This window comes from Mustela lutreola, chromosome 7 (assembly GCF_030435805.1).
Source record: "Mustela lutreola isolate mMusLut2 chromosome 7, mMusLut2.pri, whole genome shotgun sequence".
NCBI lineage: Eukaryota > Metazoa > Chordata > Mammalia > Carnivora > Mustelidae > Mustela > Mustela lutreola.
In genome coordinates this window covers 51,687,357-51,711,954 of record NC_081296.1, presented here as the reverse complement: position 1 = coordinate 51,711,954, position 24,598 = coordinate 51,687,357, and the positions used below count along the sequence as shown (strand labels likewise).

Sequence of the window (24,598 nt, the reverse complement as noted above, 5' to 3'; positions counted from 1 at the left end):
CCTCCAACAACCCTCAGTTTGTTTTGTGAGATTAAGAGTCACTTATGGTTTGTCTCCCTCCGATCCCAAGAAATGAGATTTTTGAGAGGTAGGATAAAGACGAGAGGAGAGTTTCAAGAATAGAGAAACAGTAGAGCTTCTAAAAGTCTAGGGTGGGGTGCCTGGGTGGCTCAGTGGGTTAAGCCTCTGCCTTCGGCTCAGGTCATGATCTCAGGGTCCTGGGATCGAGTCCCGCATCGGGCTCTCTGCTCGGCAGGGAGCCTGCTTCCTCCTCCTCCTCTCTCTCTGCCAACTTGTGATCTCTCTCTGTCAAATAAATAAATAAAGTCTTAAAAAAAAAAATAAAAGTCTAGGGTGACTGAGAAAGACCTTGGGAAAACAGATGATCATTGGTACAAGATGATTTCAGTCAAATGGTGGCAGAAGAAATCTGATGGCAAGATGATATACGATACTGAGTAGGTGAAAAGAGACCGTTAAGAGCAATAGCAAGTACTGAAGAAAAGGTGAGAAATTCAAAAGGGTAGCAAAGATGAGGAAAAAACTTTCACTCTAAGTAACTGTTGCAGGGGGAGTTTAAATAGAAGGGGAAATAATGAAGATGAAGAAAAGTAGATAAAATTCATGGTATAAAGTCTTAAAGAATCTTTAAAATAAGGAGAAAAAAGAAATAATAGGACATAAAAATACATTTTAATAAAGAAGAGGGAAGTGGGAGGGGTTAGTTAGGCGAGTGTCTTTGATTCTAGTTGCTTAAGAGCATGAAGAGAGAATGAACTGTGCTAATGAATCTAGAATGAGGTAAGTATTGGGAAAGGTGAATGCAACAGGATTGCTAAAGCAGTACTGTGCTAAAGGTGAATGAAGGGAATGCTAAGCAGTACTGCGAGCTCAGCTTCTACCACCTAGCAAATGCTTGCACCAAAAGCAACTGGGTTTTGTGAATTCTTCCACTTGTCAGACTAGGATCAGGAGTTGAAAAATGTGAGTGATCTTCTGAATGGGAGACTGGCAAGGCGAGTAGTTTCCTTTTTTCTGAGAAAACAACTCTATATGACAAGTGTACAGTGAAATTTCATCATTGATATTAATATTTTAAGATGCCATAGTCAACTAGTATACGGCTCTCCTATTCTTCACTCTGGTATTCTTTCCACTATACCACAAATTCTTCCAGAAAGCACATTTGATAAAGTAATGCTACACTTAGTGTGGCTGCTTAGAAAGGAAAACCTACAGCATCTCTTGGAATTCTTGCCTTTAAGTCAGCCTTGCCTTTCTTAAAAACATTATAGAAGCCAGGAAGCAATTTTGCCTCAGTAAAAGAACATGGTCTGCCTTAAGGATTATTATACACTGTTCTAGGACCCTGGGTTAAAGTAAGCCTTGTGAACTAGGAATGGATTGGGAACCTGTTATTTCGATTATTTTTTAAAAGCAGGCTCCATGACCAGCATAGAGCCCATTGTGGGGCTTGAACTCACGATCCTGAGATCAAGACCTAAGCTGAGACCAAGAGTTAGACTCTTAACCAAATGAGCCACCCAGGCACCCCTGTTATTCTGATTTGAAGTAAGGTGGGACAAAATGAAATCAGATGGAATTAGACCTCCGCGTAAGTGCTAAGTCTCAAAAAAGTCAAAGAAAACATTCCAAGTTACACCTGGGTCTTAGTTGATCGTCCTAGTCAAGGACGATCTTTGCAGTACTGGCTGAATTATGAACAGCCTAAAAAGAGATGGAATCTGCAGGAATTTAAAAATGTCTCCAAGGCAAGTTTTGCATTGAGAGATAAGGAAGAAAGAAGCAATACTGCAGGACAGGTAGGCAAAGAAACCAGGAAGAACTGAGCTCCTGACCCCTACACCTGTTCTCAGCAAGGTAGCTCAGTTCTACAAGGACCTCATGATCCTCCATTTCCCTCAGAGGCCAAGCATTCACAGCTTCTCTCTAAGCTCTAAGGATTTTTCTATTTGAAGATAGTAGTTTGCTGGGAAAAGAGACAGACAGAAGTACAAAGAGTCAGGTGGCAGACAAAAATCCTAGAAGGCTGAAGGATTTTTTTTTCTAAAGTATCTGTATATAGTTCTTATTATTAACTTGAGGACTGACTCAGTATACCGTATCTTACAGATCTGCAGAGAATGATCTTTGCAGGAAATCTCTGTCACTTGAAGATGAAAAGGAATGTAAACCAACTCTGATCCCAGTTCAGACCTTTGCCAACTGATGGTTCAGGTGAAGGCCCTATGGGAGGGCCAGAAAGCAGAGTATAGTATCTAATTGCAGAACAGTTCTCTTTCCCTTGTGATGAATGAAAAAGAAAGAGGAGAGGTACTAAGCTATGAAACACAATATAGTAAATGGGAGAAAATATGGTATTAAAAGTAGGAGAACTAAAAATCTTACAGATATAAATAGGTGAGAGTGATCTCACTACCTGGTGACAGCAGTAATTATTCTGAGTTTCAGAGAAGGTTTAGAATTTTATAAAGTATTTGATATGGTTTCTAAGTTCAGATAATTATTATAATATCCATTAAATACATGTTAACATAGATCTAGAAATGACAATAACTAGATGTAAGCATTCACTCACTCAAATATTTTTGAGGGCCTACTATAGAGGCCAAGTGTTAAGTATTAGATATTCGGTGATAAGCAAAACAGAGTCCCTGAGCTCACAGAATTCTAAAACAGTGGAAGAGGGGCACCTGGGTGGCTCAGTGGGTTAAAGCTTCTGCCTTTGGCTCAGGTCATGATCCCAGGGTCCTGAGATGGAGCCCCACATCCAGCTCTCTCCTCAGCAGGGAGGCTGCTCCCTCCCCTGCCCCCAGCCCCAGCCTCTCTGCTCTGAGGAAAGCTTGCTTCCTCCTCTCTCTCTGCCTGCTTCTCTGCCTACTTGTGATCTCTGTCTGTCAAATAAATAAATAAAATCTTAAAAAAAGAAAAGAAGTGGAAGAGATAGATATTACTGGAAAACAGAATTATATAAAATTACAAAATCTGATAACTACTGTGAAATAAGATGTAGGGTGCATGCAAAATATGTAACAGGGGAACTTGGTAATAAGCTGCCAGGTATAACCACAGAGCTTTCAGATGAAATAATTTAAAAATTTTTTTGTGTGTGTGCTAACATTGCCTTGGCAGGAAGGGAGAACAGGAATCCTGGGATTAAAAAAAAAAGTAACCACTGTTCTCAGGAGACTGAAAGGTTTAGCTTCACTTTCCTGCAAAGTTTTCATCAGGTTCACACATATGAAAAACATCTTGCCCTTGGAGAAAAGTCACCATCATAAAGATGGATAGAATAAACAGGCAGGGAATTTATGTCTTCTATCTTCAATATATTGAGGTAACAGACCCCGAAGGTTGCTTGGTGTCACGGAGCTAAGGTCTGGACATGTTTGTCATTCCAACAGACATTGTGGCTGTTTAGACATTTGGCCATAGGCAGATGACATTTTTAAAACAAGAGATATAGCCACTTGTGATTTCCAGATTGTATACTGAATACACACATTGAGAGTCAACCTCCAGAATCAACTTCTGTCTCCATTGTCCCTGCATCAGTTTTTAACACAATAGGTTTTTTTTTTTTTTTTGGCATTATGGTTTTAGGCACACAATAAAACCTCATCAGCAATGTTATTCTGAAAGCTGAAACTTTACTATATTGCTGTTTAACAATGAGAAAGCCAAAAACACAGAATTCTTTTTTTTTTTTTTTAAAGATTTTATTTATTTATTTGACAGAGATCACAAGCAGGCAGAGAGAGAGGAGAAAGCAAACTCCCCATGGGGCAGAGAGCCCGATGTGGGGCTCGATCCCAGGACTCTGGGATCATGACCTGAGCTGAAGGCAGAGGCTTTAACCCACTGAGCCACCCAGGTGCCCCCAAAATACAGAATTCTTAACCTATATCACCTCAATGCCTACTGCATGGTAGTCTTTAAATAAATACCGAATCACAACAAAACATTCAGAGGAACAGACTTTGATTAGAATGACCACAATGAAATGCCTGAATTTCCATGGGCAAACTGACAAGATAGCTTATGATAATTAGAGATAATGAGCTGCGCTCCTCTGGGCCTCTAAACTCCAGAGTGGGGATGCTTTGAAAGTCTGGTTACTGATGCCAAGACCTGATGGGACCCTGAGGCCCAGCCTCCATAAACCACACATACTTTAACAAGAACTTAGATTCTTTATAAAAAGAATATATGTGCTGAAATCAAAGGATACCAAGGGGTCAGGAATACTTGGTTAACTCCCTTTATACCTCTAAATTTTAGGTTTATGAACTTCCAAAATAGAAGAAATTCTGTTCTCAGGGGCAAATGGAACATACAAGTCTGGATGGTAGCCTCAGGCAGAAGCACCCAACAGTGAGCCAATTGCTTAGTGGATGCCTGAAAACAAGACCATGTAAACATCTCCCTGTTGCCTAGGCCTATAAAATCAGTACTAAGTGACAGATGCATGAAGTGGCGTGGGTGGCTGGGCAATGAGGCAACCAGTGGGAAGGAGCTGGCTGCACCTCCAGGTGTTAAAAAAGGCCAGAGTTGCATATTCAATGAGCCAACACTAAGTCAATTTAAGAGTGAATGTTTTCCATTTCCTTGACTCCCACAGCTGTTCTTTCATTACTTTATTCTCCTCAAGCCTGACCCAATAAAGTTCATTTACCTTCAAATTCTCCCATATAAAATGATACAGAGGAGTATGGAGAGTATAGGCCCTGTTTAAATTACCTGGCTAACACTTATCAAATGACTGCTTAAATACAAGGGCCGATACTGTTGATTGATATGAAGAGTAGATAATTAATTTTAAAAACTGGCAAACTCTAGAAACTGGACGATCTTACTAAGAAGTTTGCTGCAATCATCTGGATAGGTATCATAAGCAGACTATGGCACTTGAGACTCCTAATAAATATTTGGTGTTATTTACACGATAAGCCCGTGTTGGCAGAAGCAGGTTGAGAAGGGATGGGAAAGTCCCACATAGCACTTACCATCTTCTGTTTCCTGCCACACGATGCCCTCGAGGTTGACACTTGTCCCAGGTTCACAGGGGCCCAGGCACTCAGGCTCTGTAGCCAGAGCCACATCACATGTGTTGACCCCAACTGATCGGGTACGAACCATGATCTGCTCACAGGGGGATGAGATGTCATTACTGACCACTGGTACCAAAAGGTGCAGTGGCAGCACCGCTGGTGTAGAGACAGGAGACTCCATCTGTGAGGGAAGAAAAGTAGTAGCTGAGTTGCAGAGAAAACATTTAGAGGAAATACCTTCTCTATATTTAATCTAGTCCTACATTCTTTCCTGCCAGCGTGGAAGGCTCTAAATATAAGATTTTGGTCCTTCCTTTCAAGTTCCAGCTTGTGATACCACTACAAATCTAGTTGTTTATATGAGTGTACCCTGTGGTAGGAGAAGCTGTATTTCTTATTAATGATCTTCCTCATAAACTGTGCTTAGCTAAAAGTGTACTAAAAAAATCCTGTCTCATTTAAAAACCTCTAGTGATAAAGAATCAGGTCCAGATTTCAACAGTATTTAGAGCACATAGATTGATGAGAAAGAAAAGACTTCTGAGGCATGTTCTACTGCCACCACTGTGTTTCCCACCAATCTATCATTTGACAAATAATACATTAATCAGGTACAAAATCCAAGAATATGGGAAGAGATAAAGAAAGGGAGAAAATATCCAGAGCCTTGAAATGTCACTTCAAGAAGACTAGAGCTTTAACATCTTTAACTAGAAGAACATCTACTTAAAAGTTATAGGAGGGCTAGGAGCAACCCGATGGGGGTTTCTAACCCTTAGAGATTACAACAGTGACTGGTGAATAAGAATGGCATTTTGGAGCATGAATCCAACATCAAATTAACTTTAAGGAACAGCAGGTGCTATTACTATCCAGAAGCCAATTCATGGCAGTCTGCAGATGAAGTTGATAACGCACACACAGACAGAAATAGGTGAACACAAGAACCAGCAACCTACCTCTAAAACTAGAACCTCTCACAAGAATGCAATCACTTAGAAACCAAAAATTCAACATATCCAGAATTAAAAGTTATAATGAAGAAGATAATAATCCCTTAACTCTTTAAATCCTAGCATTTATCAGACTCATGAAAATACTCTGAGTCTACAGTGCCCAAATCCTAACTGAACAGTGTCCTGCACATGCGAAAGCACTCAGTTCACACACTGACTGATCTTCCCTGAAGATTAAGTATGATACCATTCAAAAGACCTAGAAAATGAGAGTCAAGGGTTGTGATTTTCTTCACCTTGTGAAAGACTTTTTAAAAAAGATTTATTTATTTTGAGAGAGAGCAAGCACAAATGAGCGGGGGCGGTACAGAGGGGAAAATTCTCAAGTAGATTCCCTGCCAAGCCCAGAGCGTACATGGGGCTCTGATGTAGGACTCCATCTCACAACCCCAAGAGCATGACCTAAGCAGAAACCAAGAATCAGACACTCAACTGACTGAGACACCCAGTGCCCCACAAAAGATTTTTTAGTGCAGTTTGAATATACTCCTTCAATGGACCTACATTTAGAGAGCCGCATATGCATTCATAATCCAAGCTGCTGGACAGTTCTGCAACAGAACTCTGGTTTTACTGAATGTCCACTGCTGAACCTATATTCTACCTTCCTTTCTTAACACACACATTCACATATTCACACACACACACACACACATACACACACACACTCACACACACCCCTTCCTGGCCTAAGATACTACTCTAGAAGCTGAGATCTGGGTATAGCCTCTACTGCAGTCAGCTCTCACTTCTTGGGGTAGAAGTCACTGCTATTTGTGAATCATCATTGAGTCCACTGAATGCTAGAACACAGATTCTGATGAATTCTGGTCCCTGAAAGGCTGCCAAAACATTATCATTATCTGCTTGTTGTCATGCACCCACCTTCCCCCTGATGCCCAACCCCATACTTCCCTAACTCCACCTCTTTCATAAAAAGAAAAGAAAGTCAAAGCCCGTATAATGAATTTTCTGCATTATGGTCAAGGCCAAAAGATATCTTTGCTTTCTTTGGATGTGCCAGATTCCCGAAAGACCTGTAAAATTTCTATGCACAGATTTGAAGGTGAAAACAAAAGTAAGCTCAAGTCTCTGCTACCCCTGTATATGGCTGGAATCTGGGTCTAACCATCAAGCCCTTTCAGGAATGCTTCAAGAAGGTAGCTCATAACACTTTGGATCTCCAGAATTACAACAGAGTACACAGATCATCTTTACTCTTGGCCTCACCTCTGTTTTTCTATTTTTTTCTCCTGCAGAAGAACTGAGACAAAAACAATTTCACAATCAGTATGTACATTTCCTTTGCCTAAGAGGTTGTTGTCTTTTCTATACCATTCTTCTACTATCAGGAGAAATTCCAGCAATGTCCTCTTTCTTGGACACAAGATTAGACTGAATCTTTAAGTCACTCCTCTGAATTTTCTGACTGCCTTGTTTGAGCATGTCCTGTTGCTAATCTGTTCCATTGATGAGGCAGCAATCCAAAATACAAAAGGAGGTAAGTCCCCAGGGAGTCACCTACACACTTGTGCCTACACATGCATGTGTGCGCACGCACACACACACACTCTCTCTCTCTCAGCCATCAAGGGCAGCTGTTTTCTAGAAATGGCTTCATTTCCTGGTAGATCATTCACTGCCTCTGGGAGACCAATGAGAAGGGAAGGAAGCTACTAAAAATGTAAATAAAGCCAAGCCCCTAGTTCTATACTGACAGATCCAAAAAACATCTAAGATTTAAGTAGGAAACACCCTTGTTGCATTCAGTTTGCCAAGTTAAACCCTGCTACAGAATACATGCAGAGAAGGAACTTAGCAGAAATAATCAGTTAGAAAAACAAAATGTATTATACAAAGAGCCAATTAATATGTATATGCACCAAACTACTCTTAACTGATCAGCAGTAGTAAGTAGAATTCAGGATTCTGTTTGTGTGAGGATGACTTCATTTAGTCAGTTAATTAAAAGAGATTTTGGTTGGGGGGAGAAATAAAGAAATCCACCTATTGGTTTGGAACTCTTCAGTTCCCTACTTTGCAACAGAAATCGGAGAAGTCACGGAGCAGCACAATAATGTTTAATTACAGCTCTAGCTCTGCTAATTACCATTTGGTCACATCTATAATCTACATTAAGCCACAGTGCATAATAAGCAGCTCTGTGATATTCATCTAATAACCTAGGTGGCTTCATGGGATTTCATAGTCTACTATTCACTGGAACAAACACAATTTCATTTACCGCTCTCCAGGAGAGGATAAAAAATCAGAAGAGGACTTATTTTGCCACCTTTCCCATATACCTAGGACACAAGAGAAGGAATCGTCAGGAGACTGGAGCCAGCAGGGAAAATTGAGTAACAGGAACATAAAAAGTTAAGGTCATTAAATACCTTAATAGCCATAAAAACAATAAAACTCAGGCCAATTCTTGGTCTCTAAAATGCCAGAGTGCCACAGGGGGGCTCCCAGGACTCACTGAATGGGGAGATTAACAACAAAACAAAAGAAAAACCTAAAAAGAGACAAGAGAATTTAAAGATGGAAATATCTTAAATTTCCCCAGTGCGTCTCCTTTATCTTTTAATGATACTTCTTTTCAATTCACCTTTAGATATTACTCTTAATAGCACCTATTAGAGATCTAAGTGCTGATAGGCAGGTGATGCAGAAATGAGGACTGAAGAGAATAGTATATGTGCTGCCGAAGCGAGCACGAGGACTGAAGAGAATAAAGAAAGGACAGAGCCATTAATCTCCCCTCAAGAAGTAATATACACTGACTTCAGCTGCCTCCCACATGAGAGGAACTGATGGAAGTAAAATTTAAGGCTGCAACATAATTTGGGGGGTAGAAAATGCAGCGAAGAAATATTGGGGACAGATATTTCCCTCTCCTCTTCACAAATAGGAGTCTGATACCTTCATCTTCATAGTCAAAAGGCAGAGAGGAAGATGGCTCTACTGATAACCTTCAGTAACTCTAAGAAACTCCTTTTATCCAAGAATGAAAGATAATGGGAGATAATGGTTAGGTAAATGTTCAGATTTATACAGAATTATTGGACAAGATTATATAGAATGTAGAATGTCATCAAGTATACTAAATACTATATTCTCTTTCTTTGATAATTCCAAAGGTCCTTCAAGATCTTACAGTGACTCAGCTTCAACAATACTAACAATAATATAGATTTCTGATTCATGGATAAACATGAAAGTACTCCCCTATAAAACTTGACTGTTTGCAAAATTTTTATTGTAGTTTTGTATTTGAGAAAGAAAGCAAATGTGGGGGATGGGGAGAGGGAGAGAGAGCATCTTGAGCAGGCTCCACACCCAGTACTGAGCCCAATGTGGGGCTTGATCTCACAACCTTGAGATCATGATCAAGTGGAAATCCAAAGTCCAATGTTTAACCAACTGAGCCACCCAGGCGCCCCTATGGTGGGTTATTAAAAAGAATAACTGGTATTTATTCAAAATTATATTTATCAATTTTATTTTTTTTAGAGAGAGAGTATTGAGGGGAGGAGGGAAGAGACAGAGGGAGAGAATCCCAAGCAGAATTCATGCTGAGCGGGGTGGGGGGCTGGGAGGGTGCTGGCAGGGGAGTGAGGGGCGCTCGAGCCCATGACTGCAAGATCATGATCTGAGACAAAATCAAGAGACAGACGCTCAACTGCTGAGCCACCCAGGCATTCCCCATTTATCAATTATGTTAATTGTCTCTAAAATTAAAAATACAGGAAAAAATCTTCAATTATTTGAACTGCCTCCTGTTGACTGAGATTTTGAAATAAAGTTATTGTATTTTTAAAATAATTACAGATTATCTTTGCTTATCCTGGAAGATCAGTAATTGCTTGTTTGCAAGAGCCTGGCCGGTAAGAAATCACAGTAACTGAGAAAGAAGTTCTGAATTCTTTCTTCTGAGGAAGAAGAAATCTGAATTCCTCCTTTCCACAAAGCTCTTAACAGAATACAATAGAATATTCCAAGTAAATCACAAAACAATACAACATTTAAGTATTAGTGAAGGAGGAAATCACCTTTTCAAATACTCTTTGACCCTAACTACTGGAAGGAAGGAAGGTAGATGGAAGAAGGAAGGAGAAACATAGGTTGCAGGTCTGTTGTTCCAGATTTCACTTAAGCTTGCTTTGAAAAAGAATTTGATTGTAACTCTGGTTAATTTCCAAGACATCTTGTAGCAGAAGGCAAGGAAGAAAAAGTGAAAAAGAAAGACACGGTAGCTGACACCATAACCAGCCATCAAACAGTTCTTTGAAACCACATATTCTCTTACTCACAGACAACTTACTTTAGCACTCAATTTTAACCAATCAGCCTGGCCAAGGTCAGGAGTAAAGGCAGCTCCAGTTTGTACTATAAAATGCAAGTGCAAGTGAACATATAATTTGAAGACTATAAGACTAGCCATAGGGAGATCTCCTGCAATGATAGATCCCTATAGAATAGAATCCCTATAGAATCTCAGGCTCAAACCCAAAAGACCTCTTCTGGTAAAGAGGAGATAGCACATCATATGACCCTAAAATTCAAGCCCGTCTTAACTTCCCAGTGTGTGGGAATGGATATATTATGCTGGAAATTTAACAAAGGAAGAAAAATCTCATAAATAAAATCACTGTATAATACAAATTACATGGCAGTATCCATTACTGTGGCAAAGGTTTTTTCTTGAGAGAAGCATCTATTCTGCTCTTCTAACTCTTCTCAATCCATAATCTCCTGCCTACTTGAAATCCACCACATTTTCCTTCAGCAAAACTATTAACTTTGCAGCTGATGAGTGATGATAGGGACCTGAGTACTACCTCTGAAACTATTTTTTTTCCACAGAAGGCTGATAATCCCTCCCATTCCTGTATTGTTTCAAGGGAAGCACTAGAATTAGCTTTTCAAGAATAAAGAATGAGAAAAATTCATTCTTTGGCAGCAACTACTTCCTTTCCTAAACACAATTCTTACTTCCTTTCACATACTCATTTCCTAAAAAGTCAGGACTGGAACTTGTCATCTCTACTCCATTCTCTAACCCCATAGGATATAAAAACAATCAAGAAAATAAGAAACAAGGGATGTCTGGGTGGCTCAGATGCTTGGGTGTCTGCCTTTGGGTCTTGGGATCAAACCCCTCAACAGAGTTTCTGCTCAGCCGAGAGTCCACTTCTCCTTCTCCTGCTACCTCTCCCTACCGCTCGTGTTCTCTCGCTGTCTCGAATATATAAAATCTTAAATAAAACCAAACGAAACAACGATAACCCACAAAGTAAGGTGAATACAACAGAAAGCTTAAGTCTTTCTTCTGAATCATTCAGAATCACAGATGTCAGTAGAAAAGTCTTAATTTAACCAATATCATGGATAGAGCAAATTATACTAAAGAACCTAATCATCACTCATATTGATGACCCTATGAGAATTCTAAATTGAGACATCACAAACCACACCTTGTTCTGTAGTAGCTTGGGAAGGAGAAATGGGAATGATTCTCACTGCCTCAAGCCAGCTGTTTTTAAATATTTTGGTCTTGGGAAATATTTTATAGTCTTAAAAACAGAGAACCTTACAGAACTTTATTTATGTAGGCTTTATCAGTTAGTATTTACTATATTAGAAATTAAAAGTGAAAGATTCTAACTTGTACTTAAAACAGCTAATGATTTTGAGGGTCTCCTGGGTAGCTCAGTGGGAGTCAGCTTGGATTCTTTTTTCCCTCCCTCACTCCTCCTCCCTCTGCTTGTGCACTCTCTCTCTCAAATAAATATTTAAAAAAAAAGAAACTAATGATTTTGAAATGACAAAATTAGAGACTCATAGAACAGATTATTAGCTGCCAGGAGGAAGGGTTGGTGGGAGGTAATAGAGCTGATTGGTTAGATAAGTCAACACAAGAGTTCTTACAGTAATGGAGATGTTCTATATTTTGACCATGTGGTAAACAACCCAAGCCCACACATGTGATCAAACTGCACAGAATTAAATATACACACATACACAGCGAGAGAAACACACAAGTGAGCACAAGCAAAATGGGGGACATCTTAAGATAGGTGGACTGCATTAATGTCAGAATCCCCTTTGCAATACTGTACTATAGCTCTGCAAGGTGTTACCATTAGGGGAAACTAGGTAAAGGATACATGAGACCTTTCTGAATTATTTATTAAACCTATTAATTATCCCGGGGCACCTGGGTGGCTCAGTGGGTTAAGCCTCTGCCTTTGGCTCAGGTCGTGATCTCAGCATCCTGGGATCAAGCCCCGCGTCAGGCTCTCTGCTCAGTGGGGAGCCTGCTTCCCCTTCTCTCTGCCTGCCTCTCTGCCTACTTGTGATCTGTCAAATAAATAAATAAAATCTTTAAAAAAAAAACACCAAACCTATTAATTATCCCAAAATAAAAAGATAAACAAAAAATTGAAGACCCCAAAGAGCTCTGATGTGGACTATGTCTATTGATATTCACCATACTAGATCTTAAAAAGAAAAAATTTGACTTGCATTAACTTGTTTAAAATGACTTTTAAAAACTTAGTACATATGAATATATGTAACATTTTAAATAAAAATAGGGGTGTCTGGGTGGCTCAGTGGGTTAAGCTTCTGCCTTCAGCTCAGGTCATGATCTCAGGGTCCTGGAATGAGCCCCACATTAAGCTCTCTGCTTAGCAGGGAGCTTGCTTCCCGCCTCTCTGCCTGCCTCTCTGCCTACTTGTGATTTCTCTGTCAAACAAATAAACAAAATCTTAAAAAAAAAAAAAAAAGCTGTAATTTTTCAAAAGAAAGGGAAAAAAGAATAGTGACAATGATTTACATTTTGCAAATCTCTTCAATGGCTGGGTTAATAGACAACTGCTTGATTCTCATGTTTGTTTCTGTATTTAATCTGTTGGTGAAATGTGCTGAACTATATAAAGAGAACTGGCCTCACATAGATTTTATATATGCATCCTTTTCAGGTAATGTGGTTATTCTTTGATACGACACCCAAACCAAACAAATGATAGTTCTTAGAGGTTAATGGCAATGTGGAATCTGACTGTATCAATGAACTTTTTGTAATCTGTTACAATACAGTCCTTGGGTCTGTCTAGTACTTTGAATGCTTCTTCTACCCATGCATGATTTTTAACATCATATATTAGTCATTTGGAAAATAATGGTTCACTGAGTTATACAACTTTTTCATATACCAACATATTCCATTAATACAAAAAAGTCATAGTTGCTGATATTGCCTCTGAGTTCATCAGAAAATCCTTTAGGTATTGGTAGGCTGTCAAACTACTAGGGGCGGGGAGGGAGATAAATGTTCCAAAAATACAATGTTTGCTTGAAAGCTCATATTTTATCATTGATAACAAATAGTGTTGATTGTTTTCCTTGGAGTTAATAGGCTCATTTCATTGACTTTTAAGAAAATGTCTGCAAATACCCAGCTCTGAATACCTATACTTTTAGTTGTACTTTCAAGTAAAAAGGACATCCCATGAAAAACTGGCTAGGTCAGCTTGCAACTCAATTGCAAAAGTGCTTTACCTAGAGAAAAATACATTTTGGCATGCAGCAGACGTGCTTTATATAAAATGACATGTACTCACAAGGTGAGGTTTTATATATAAAGATATTTTAAAGATAAACTGGCTTTTAAAGATATATTTTTTCAACCTTTCACTTCCTTCACTCATTTTTCCCACCCCTACTCCCTGCTTCTGATAACTGCTAATCTGTTCTCTGTTTCAAGTTATTTTTTTTTAAAGATTCCATAAATAAGATAAGAGAGATCATGTGGTGTTTGTCTTTCTCTGAGTTATTTCATTTAGCACAATGCCCTTGAGGTCCAACCGTGTTATTATAAATGGCAAGAGTTTCCCCCACTTTTCTTTTTTATGATTTTTTTTTAAATTTAAGTATAGCTGACACAGGAAAATGCAAGATTTAATTTTTTTGTGGCCAAATAATATTCCATTGTATATATACATCACATCTACTTTATCTATTCCCCCACTGATGGACTCTTAGGTTGTTTCTGTATCTTGGCCACTGTAAATAATGCTGCAATAAACATGGCGGTACTTACATCTTTCAATGATTTTGTTTTCTTCAGATAAATACCTAGAACTGAAATTGCTGGATCATATCATAGTTCTATTTTTATTTTTTGAGGACCCTCCATATGTTTTTCATAGTGGCTGCACCAATTTACTTCCTCTCCAACAGTGAACTTTTTTCCACATCCTAACCAGTATTTATTATTTCTTATTATTTTGGTAAATAGCCATTCTAATAGGTATGAAGTGATAATTCGTGGTTTTGATTTATAATTAACCGATGAGTAATAGTATTGAACATCTTTTTATACCTGTTGCCCATCTGTATATTTGGAAAAATATCTCTTTAGATCTTCTGCCCACCCCCCTTTTTAAGATTGATTAACTTGGCAGAGAAAGAGGGAACACAAGCAGAAAAAGCAGGAGAGGGAGAAGCAGGCTTCCTGCCAAGCAGGGAGCCTGATGTGGGGCTCAATCCCAGGACCCTGGGATCATGACCTGAGCCAAAGAAAGACACTTAACAACTGAGCTACCCAGCCACCCCTCTTCTGTCCAGTTTTTAAACAGACTTTTTTGTTGTTGTTGTTCAGTTGTATGAATTCTTGTATTTTGGATATTAGCCTCTTATCAGATATATATGCTTAGCAAATATTTTCTCCCATTTAGCAGGTTGTCTTTCATTTTGTTGATGGTTTCCTTTGCTGTGTTTGCTGTGTAGAAGCTTTTTATTTTATGTTGTTTTGTTTATTTTTCCTTCTATTGCTTTTGCTTTTGGTGTCAGATTAAAAAAATCAATGCCAAGACCTATGTCAAGGAGCTTACTGCCTACGTTGTCATCTATGAGTTTTATGATTTCAGGTTTTTATGTACAAGCCTTAAATCCATTTGGAGTTGATTTTTGTAGATGTTGTAAGATGGTGTTCAAGTTTCATTCTTTTACATGTGGTTGGTCCAATCTTCCCAACACCATTTATTGAAGAGACAGTTCTTTCCCCATTGTATGTTCTTGGCTCCTTTGTCATAAATTAATTGACCATATATGTTTGGGTTTATTTCTGGGCAATTCTGTTCAATACCATTCTGTTTTAATCACTGTAGCTTTTTAATGGAGTTTAAAATCAGGGAGTCATGAAATCAGAAATCAGGTGTCTCCAGCTTTGTTCTTCTTTCTCAGAATTGCTTTGACTGTTTGGGGTCTCTTGTGGTTCCACACAAATTTTACAATTGTTCTAGTTCCATGAGAAATGCCCTTGGAATTTATGATTACACTGAATTTGTAGACTGCTTTAGGTAGTATGGACATTTTAATGATACTCAGTCTTCCAAACTATGAGCACGGAGTATTTTTTCATTTATTTGTGTTGTCTTTAAATTTTTTACATTAATGTCTTATAGTTTTCAATACATAAGTCTCTAGCCTCCTTGGTTAAATTAGTCCTAGTTATTTTATGCTTTTTGATGCAACTGTAAATGGGATTTTTTTCTTAAATTTCTCTGGTATTCTGTTATTAGTATACAGAAATGCAACAGACTTTTGTATTGATTTTGTATCCTGCAACTTTACTGAATTCATTTATTAGTTCCAACAGTTTTTTTTAAAGGAGTCTTTATAGTTTTCTATATATAATTATGTCATTTGCAAATAGTGACAGTTTTTTGTTGTTGTTGTTTTTTAAAATTTCCTCCTTCACAATATGGATGTCTTTTCTTTTTCTTACAGAATTTCTCCAGCTAGGACTTCCAATACTATGTTGAATAAAAAAGGCAAGAGTGGGCATTCCTGTCTTATTCCTGATCTTAGAAGAAAAGCTTTCAGCTTTTCAGAACTGAATATGATGTTAGCTAAGGACTTGGCATATATGGTCTTTATTATGTTGAGGTATGTTCCCTCTCTACCCACTTTATTGAGAATTTTTATCATAAACGGATATTGAATTTTGTCATATGCTTTTCCTACATCTATTGAGATAATCATATAATCTTTACCCTTCTTTTTGTTAATGTGTTGGGTAACACTGATTTTTTTTTTTTTGAAGATTTTATTTATTCAACAGAGAGAGAAAGAGAGAGCACACAAGTAGGGGGGAGTGGTAGGCAGAGGGAGAGGGAGAAGCAGGTTCCCCCCTGAGAAAGGAGCCTGATGCAGGACTTGATCCCAGGACCCTGGAATCATGACCTGAGGTGTAGGTAGTCTCTTAACCAACTGAGCCACCCAGGCACCCCTGACGTGTGGATGTTGAAATATCTTTGCATCCCTGGAATAAATCCCACTTGATCATGGTGGGATCTGAATTGTTGAATTCAGTTTGCTAATATTTTGTTGAGGACTTTAGTACCTGTGTTTATCAGGATAATGGCCCATAATTTTCTTTTCATGTGACATCCTTGTCTCCTTTGCATCAAGACAATGCTGGTCTCCTAAAATGAGTGTGAAAGAGTTCCCTCCTCTTCTAAAAATAGTAAAGGTAGTGGGTTAATCATATATAAAGCTAGTATAAAGACTAAAAGACAGAAGTAGGAAAAATAACTGTAATTACCATAATTAGTTAAGAGATACCCAAAATAAAAAGATGTAAAATGTGACATTGCCAATAAAACCTGGGTAGGGGGAGAATAAAAAATAATAAGCTTTGGAACAGGATCAGCTTAAGAGAGACTCTTATTGGGCATCTGGGCAGGTTAGTTGGTTGGGCTTATGCCTTTGGCTTGAGTCATGATCCCAGGATGATGCGATCAAGCCCTGCATTGGGCTCGCCGCTCAGCTGGGAGTCTGCTTCTCCCTCTCCTATTACAGCTCCCCCTCTTTGTGCTCTCTGTCAAATAAATAAATAAAATATTTTTTAAAAATAGACTGTTATAGACATAGGTTGTTATATAAGTAGGCTTCACAATCACCTCAAAACAAAACCTAAAGCAAATACACAAAAGAGAAAGAGAAAGCAATATAAGTATACCACTAAAGAAAGTCATCAAACCGCAAAGGAAGAGAGTAAAAGGAAAGAAAGGAACAGAGAGGAACTACAGTAACAGCCACAAAACAAATAACAAATGGCAATAAGTACCTATCAATAATTATTTTAGGGGTGCCTGGGTGGCTCAGTGGGTTAAAGCCTCTGCCTTCAGCTCAGGTCTGGGATCGAGCCCTGCATTGGGCTCTCTGCTCAGCAGGGAGCCTGCTTCCTCCGCTCTTTCTCTCTCTGCCTGCCTCTCTGCCTACTTGTGATCTCTGTCTGTCAAATAAATAAAATCTTTTAAAAAAATAATTATTTTATTTTTATTTTTTAAATTGAAGTATAGCTGACAAACAATGGCATTAATTATGAAATATCAATAATTACTTTAAATGTAAGTAGACTAAATTTTTCCAATCAAAAGACATACAGAAGTACTTAGGATGAAAAAATAAGACCCATCTATATGCTACCTACAAGAGATTCACTTTAAATATAAGAACACACACAGACTGAAAGCGAAGGGACGGAAAAGATATTCTATGCAAATGGAAAACAAATGAAAGCTGGAGTGGCTATATGAGTAATACAACAGTCTTTTTTTTTTTCCTCTTAAATAAAGTCTATGCCCAACATGGGGCATGGATATACAATCCTGAGATCAAGAGTCACGGCACCCCCAGACAAAACAGATTTCAATTCTTTTTAAATTTTATTTTTTCAGTGTTCCAAGAGTCATTGTTTCTGCACCACACCCAATGCTCCATGCAATAAGTGCCCTCCATAACACCCACAACCAGGCTCACCCAACCTCCCACATCCAATCCCCTCCAAAACCCTCAGTTTGTTTCTCAGAGTCCACAGACTCTCATGCCTTGTCTCCCCCTCTGATTTCCCCCCATTCACTTTTCCTTTCCTTCTCCTAACGTCCGCCATGTTATTCCTTATGCTCCACAAGTGAACCCATATGATAACTGACTCTCTCTGCTTGACTTATTTCACTCAGTATCATCTCCAGGCCCATCCGTGTTGATACAAAAGTTGGGTATTCATCCTTTCTGATGAAGGCATAATATTCCATTGTATATATGGACCATCTTCTTTATCCATTTGTCTGTTGAAGGGCATCTTGACTCTTTCCACAGTTTGGAGATTGTGGCCATTGCTGCTATGAACATTGGGGTACAAAAAAAACAGACAAACAAACAAAAAACCTTTAAACGCATCAGACTCTCTGCTCAGTGGGGAGCCTGCTTCCCCCTCTCTCTCTCTGCCTGCCTCTCTGCTGCTTGTGATCTGTCTCTCTGTCAAATAAATAAATAGAATCTTAAAAAAAAACCCCAAACACTGGGGTACAGATGGCCCTTCTTTTCACTACACCTGTATCTTTGGGGTAAATACCCATAGTGCAATTGCAGGGTCATAGGGCCGCTCTATTTTTAATTTCTTAAGGAATCCCCACATTGTATTCTTTTTTTTTTAAGTTTAATATATATTTTTTAAGATTTTTATTTATTTATTTGTCAGAGAGAGAGAGAGCAAGAGCGAGCACAGGCAGACAGAGTGGAAGGCAGAGTCAGAGGGAGAAGCAGGCTCCCTGTGGAGCAAGGAGCCCGATGTAGGACTCGATCCCAGGACGCTGGGATCATGACCTGAGCCGAAGGCAGCTGCTTAACCAACTGAGCCACCCAGGCGTCCCCCCACATTGTATTCTAAAGTGGCTGCACCAACTTGCACTCCCACCAACAGTGTAAGAGGGTTGCCCTTTCTACACATCCTCTCCAACACTTGTTGCTTACGGTCTTCTTATTTTTGGCCATTCTAACTGGTGTAAGGTGGTATCTCACTGTGGTTTTGATTTGAATCTCCCTGATAGCTAATGATGATGAACATTTTTTCATGTGTCTGTTAGCCATCTGTATGTCTTCTTTGGAGAAATGTCTGTTCATGTCTTCTGCCCATTTTTTTGACACAATTATCTGTTTTTTGAGTGGTAAGTTTGAGGAGTTCTTAAAGATCTTGAATATCAGCCCTTGTCTGTAATGTCATTTTCTCTAATATCTTCTCCCATTCTGTGGGTTGCCTCTTCATTTTGTTGAATGTTTCCTTTGCTGTGCAGAAGATTTTTATCTTGACAAAGTCCTAAAAAGTTCATTTTCACTTTTGTTTCCTTTGCCTTTGGAGACATGTCTTGAAAGAAGCTGCTGTGGACGATGGCAAAGAGGTTACTGCCTATGTTCTCCTCTAGGATTTTGATAAGATTCCTGCCTCATGTTGAGATCTTTTATCCATTTAGGTTTAGAACAAAGAGACAAAGATGGGCATTACATGATAAACAGGTCAATCCAACAAGAGGATATAATACTTGTAAATATTTACACCAATTGAGGAGCACCTAACTATATAAGGCAATTATTAACAGACCTAAAGGGAGAAATAGACTGCAAGACAGTAAGAGTAGACCCCATTTACATCAGTGGACAGATCATTCCAACAGAAAATCAATAAGGGAACATCAACCTTAAATAACACTTTAGACCAGATGAGTTAACAGATACATACAGAACATTCCATCCAAAAGCAACAGAATACACATTTTTTTCCAAGTGCATACGGAACGTTTTCTAGGAGAGATATGTTAGACCACAAAACAAGTCTTAATAAATTTAAGAGGATTAAAATCATATCCCAACCACAATGGTATAAAACTAGAAACCAACTAGAAACTAGAAAATTCACAAATATGTGGAGATTAAGCAACATGAATAACAAATGGGTTAAAAAAATGAAAAGAAAAATAAGAAATACTCGCAGATAAATGAAAATGTAAATATATCAGAATTTGTGGGATTCAGCAAAAACTTTTTTTTTTAAAGATTTTATTTATTTATTTGACAGAGAGAGGCAGGGAGAGAGAGAGGAGGAAGCAGGCTCCCTTCTGAGCAGAGAGCCCAATGTGGGGCTCGATCCCAAGACTCTGAGGTCATGACCTGAGCCAAAGGCAGAGGCTTTAACCCACTGAGCCACCCAGGCGCCCCCAGCAAAAACATTTTTAAGAGGGAAGTTTATAGTAATAAAAATACCTACCTTAAGAAATAAAAGTCTTAACTAAAAAACTTAAAACTAGAAACTAGAAGGAATTAGAAAAAGGGCAAATGAAGGACAAAGTTAGTAGAGGAAGGAAATAACAAAGATTAGAGCACAAATAAATGAAACAAAGACTAAAAAGACCTATGAAATGAAGAGGTAGTTCTTTGAAAAGATAAAACTGACAAGACTTTAGCTAGATTCACAAGAGAGAGACACTCACACAGAGAGACAAAGAGAGGGAGAGAAGTCAAATACAATTGGAAATGAAAGAGGACATATTACAACCGATATCACAGAAATACAAAAGGTCATAAGAGACTTCTAAGACTAATTATATGCCAGAAAACTAAACAACCTAGAAGAAATGGATAAATTCTTAGACACACACCTTATCAAGACTGAATCATGATGAAGTAAAAAGTGTGAATAGACCAATTACTAGTAGGAAATTGAATCAATAATCAAAAACCTCCTAATGAACAAAAGTCCGGGAATGTATGCCTTTACTGGTGAATACTACCAAGCACTCAAAGAAGATTAATACCAATGCTCAAACTCTTTCAAAATTTTTACTTTTACTGTGAGGGACAGCAGTGAAAATGTGATGGCTAGTAGTACAATCTGGTGCCATTTACCTGATTTGTGCCAAGATACTAGTCATTTTACTCACCATTGCTTTTGCATTATCAGTGCATATCAGGGTAAGTATCAACAAAGTGAAAATAATAAATAATGTCTTACTACTATTATGAAAATAATCCAGACCCAGAGAACCAATGAAAAGCTCGCAAAAGTATCTACAGGTCAGAGGATCATATTTTGAGAACAAATCAGGTTTCATGTTCTGGGATCAGCTTCTCCAAAACCACATGCCCATCTGATTCCTGAAGAAAAGTGGGAATCTGGTAGCCAGGAAGTTAAGGGCAATTGCCTGTTTAGTGGGCAAACAGGAGTGTCTGCCACAACAGGGCAGTTTGGAAGTAATGGTGAAGGAAAATAAGACATAAAGGCAGGGAACATTATTAGCAAGAGGGGAGCAGGAAAGAAAGCTTCTAAGATCCACAGACAATAGATTTTGTAAGTAGGGGATGTTTACAAGTTAGGTAGAAATAAATTTCAACAGTTAGGCAATGAGTATTTTAAACCTGTGGGAGAATGAAGAGCTCAGCTAATGGTTTTGGAAATGGACATTTGGGTGGTCATTAGAGAGAAAATGGACCTTACCATTGTGGGAGGAAGGGAAATCAGTCACTCTAATGCCTATTTGTTTTTAAATTGCCAAGAATAAGACTTCTTTGAAAATATAGCTTAGTAGTTCAGAAGATAAACATGCCATTATCTAAAAGATTTTTTTTTTTTTTTTTTTTAAAGATTTTGCCAGAGAGAGACACAGCGAGAAGGAACATAAGCAGAGGGAGTGGGAGAGGGAGAAGCAGGCTTCCCCCTGATCAGGAACCCAATGCGGGATTCTATCCCAGGGTCCTGGCAGACACTTAATGACTGAGCCACCCAAGCACCCCTAAAAGAAATTTTAAAATGAATCTTCAATTACCAGGAGTCCTCATTTCCGACATAAGTCTTCCTTGTCTATGTCATTTAAACTAAAGGTATTACAGAGATAAAACCTCAAAGTAGTATGAAGGGTCCTGTGCACTATAGATTAACTCCTGATTATGGACACCTCAGCACTGTTAAACCAAGCAGGAACTGGACATCTGCTTAGACAGGCTTCACTGCCAAGTCTCCCAGGTAATTTTATGTCCTAGAAGGTCACAGAACAACAGGTGATTTTACATAACAATGGGTAATTACAATGAGACATCATTCATTCTAAAGAAAGCACCTTGAACAGCAAAACTGATTTGGGTTCCTAGAGAGCATGTTTATACCAGAGCATCTCATTTTCTATCAGGTTCCTAAAAGAACACGCACAGAAAAATCATATCATCATAATGTGGAAGAATCTTAAAGATTGTTTAACTAACCACTGAAGGGTGAAATATTTTCCATAACAGGTAGTCATAAAAACCTTGTTCTAACGCCATCCCCACCTACGTGGGAGGAGAAAATAACCCTCACTCTACTGCAGTGGTTTAAAAGATTAAATTCTTTTTTTTTTTTAAGATTTTATTTATTTATTTGATACAGAGAAAGAGAGGGAATGTGAGCACAAGCAGGGGGAGCGGCAGGCAGAGGGAGAGGGGGAAGCAGGCTTCCTACTGAGCAGGGAGCGTGATACTGGGCTCCATCCCAGGACCATGGGATCATGACCTGAATTGAAGGCAGATGCTTAACTGACAGAGCTACCCAAGAACCCCTAAAAGATTAAATTCTTTAATAGCTCAAGTGCCTAGCAACAGGTGTAGAGTATTTTGGCAATCTCAAATGATAGTTATTATTAGTTATTCCAATAATCACGTCATTCTTGGAAGCTCATACTGAATTTCATATTCATTAGAATTCCCTAGATCTTTTCTACTCAGACTTTGAAAGGATTCTCTTTCATTCCTGACTCCTATTTCCTTTCCCAGAAGCAACCAACGTAATGCATATGTATTTGCTTGCTTATATGCACCTTCCCTTTATTCTTTTAGACAAATGGCACTGTGCTATATATACTGTTTTATACATTGTATCAAAAATGTAGGTAATGATTTTAAACTTTTTTAAACTTTAAATGCTCATCTTTCTAAAAGACATACTGGTTGGTAGCTCTATTTTTTTTTTTAAGAGTATTATTTTTTTTATTTGAGAGAGACAGAGTATGCAGAGCAAGACAGAGAGAGCACAAGTGGGGGAGGGGAAAGGGAGAAGCAAACCCTCCAATGAGCAAGGAGATCAATGTGGAACTCGATCCCAGGACCCTGAGATCATGACTTGAGCTGAAGGCAGACACTTAACCAACTGAGCACCCAGGCTCCCCTCTCAGTTCTATTATTTAATAGCTGGGTGATCACAGACACATTATGCAGTCTTTCTGATTCTATTTTATTCTGTAAAATAAAAACATCAAGAGTACCTGTATTTCAAATGACCACTGTACCAATTAACTGGATATAAAGTGCTTAGTATACAGTGCCCAAGACACAGTAAAAATTCAACAAATATTAGCTGCTGCTGCTGATAGTAAGAATATCTTGTTAATGTAATTCTGTCAGTCTCTTATAACATTATCAATTTCTACTCAGACATGCAGTGCTTAAACTCTCCATTTGTAGTGGTTTGTCATGGTACAGTTTTGACTTTTCATCATGCTTTCCCTTCCCTTCTGTGAGGAATTTCTCTTTCTTATGAAAAACCCACTCCCCAAACCTCATTCCACTACAGGAGCGGGCCGAACTCTACACAAAATACATGATGTAAGTTCTCCACAGACCATAGAAATTCTTTTTTCCTATGGTACCTTAAGCTGGAAGGACTAAATTAAAACTGGAGCTGCCAATATTCATTTCTACTAACACATGACAAAGGCTTGACTAAGAATAAAGCCAATTCAGAGGAAAGGAGAATAGGGAAATAAGCAGAGACAGAATCCTGATGACATTATTTGAGCCCCTGCCGGAAACCTAATCAACTCTATTTGTGGGAACACATAAATTCCTTATTTGCTTAAACTAGCTTGAGCAAGGTTTCCATCACAACTGAAAAAGTCCTGACCACTATGTATCACCCACAAATTTATATACCTATTTTATATTTAGTCATGGAAGTTATAATGAAAATGTTGAGAAAGACTAGACCAAAGACAGTCTTGTGGTACACCACCTCCATCCTACCTGACAAACACCTAGTAATCAATACTCTTCAAATACAGCTCTTCGGCCAGCTATAAGGTTACCCAACTGTATCACCATCCAGTCCACATTTCATCAACCTGTCATCAAGAATATCATAAAAGGCTTTTTCAAATACCCTGAAGAAATCAAAGTACTCCAATCTACCTACCCAACAACTGTATTGGAAACAGAGGAAGAAAGTTTATAGTACCTGGTTTAAGGACTTCATTTGGTTTCTAATAACCAATAGTTTTCTGGATTCCTTTCTTCATTCAGAAATAACAAATAATTACCATGGTGTCAGCCTGGTATTAAGGAAGGTGATAAATCTTGTGGGGGAAGGGTAAGAGAGAGGGAGAAGCAGGTACTGGGCTTAATTCCAGCACCCCGAGATCATGACCTGAGCCAAAGTCAGATGCTTAACCAACTGAGCCACAAAGGTGTCCCTCAAAGCATTTTATACGTCTGGATGCCTGGGTGGCTCAGTTTGTTAAGCGGCTGCCTTTGGCTCGAGTCGTGATCCCAGGGTTCTGGGATTGAGTCCCATATCCGGTTCCTGGCTCAGGAGAGAGCTTGCTTCTCCCTCCCACTCTGCATGCTGCTCTCCCTGCT

The 24,598-nt window shown here is 38.6% G+C and overlaps 1 protein-coding gene across 4 annotated transcripts in view; it reads right to left on the bottom strand.

Annotated features, from left to right (window-relative positions):
* The window catches only part of ZNF609 (zinc finger protein 609), a 231,269-nt gene that overhangs the window by 56,035 nt on the left and 150,636 nt on the right, over nucleotides 1-24,598 (bottom strand). For all 4 annotated transcript variants that reach the window (XM_059180759.1, XM_059180756.1, XM_059180757.1 and 1 more), the window contains one exon: nucleotides 5,028-5,253. In XM_059180759.1, coding sequence (XP_059036742.1) covers nucleotides 5,028-5,253 — 226 coding nt within the window. The remainder of the gene's footprint in view (nucleotides 1-5,027; nucleotides 5,254-24,598) is intronic.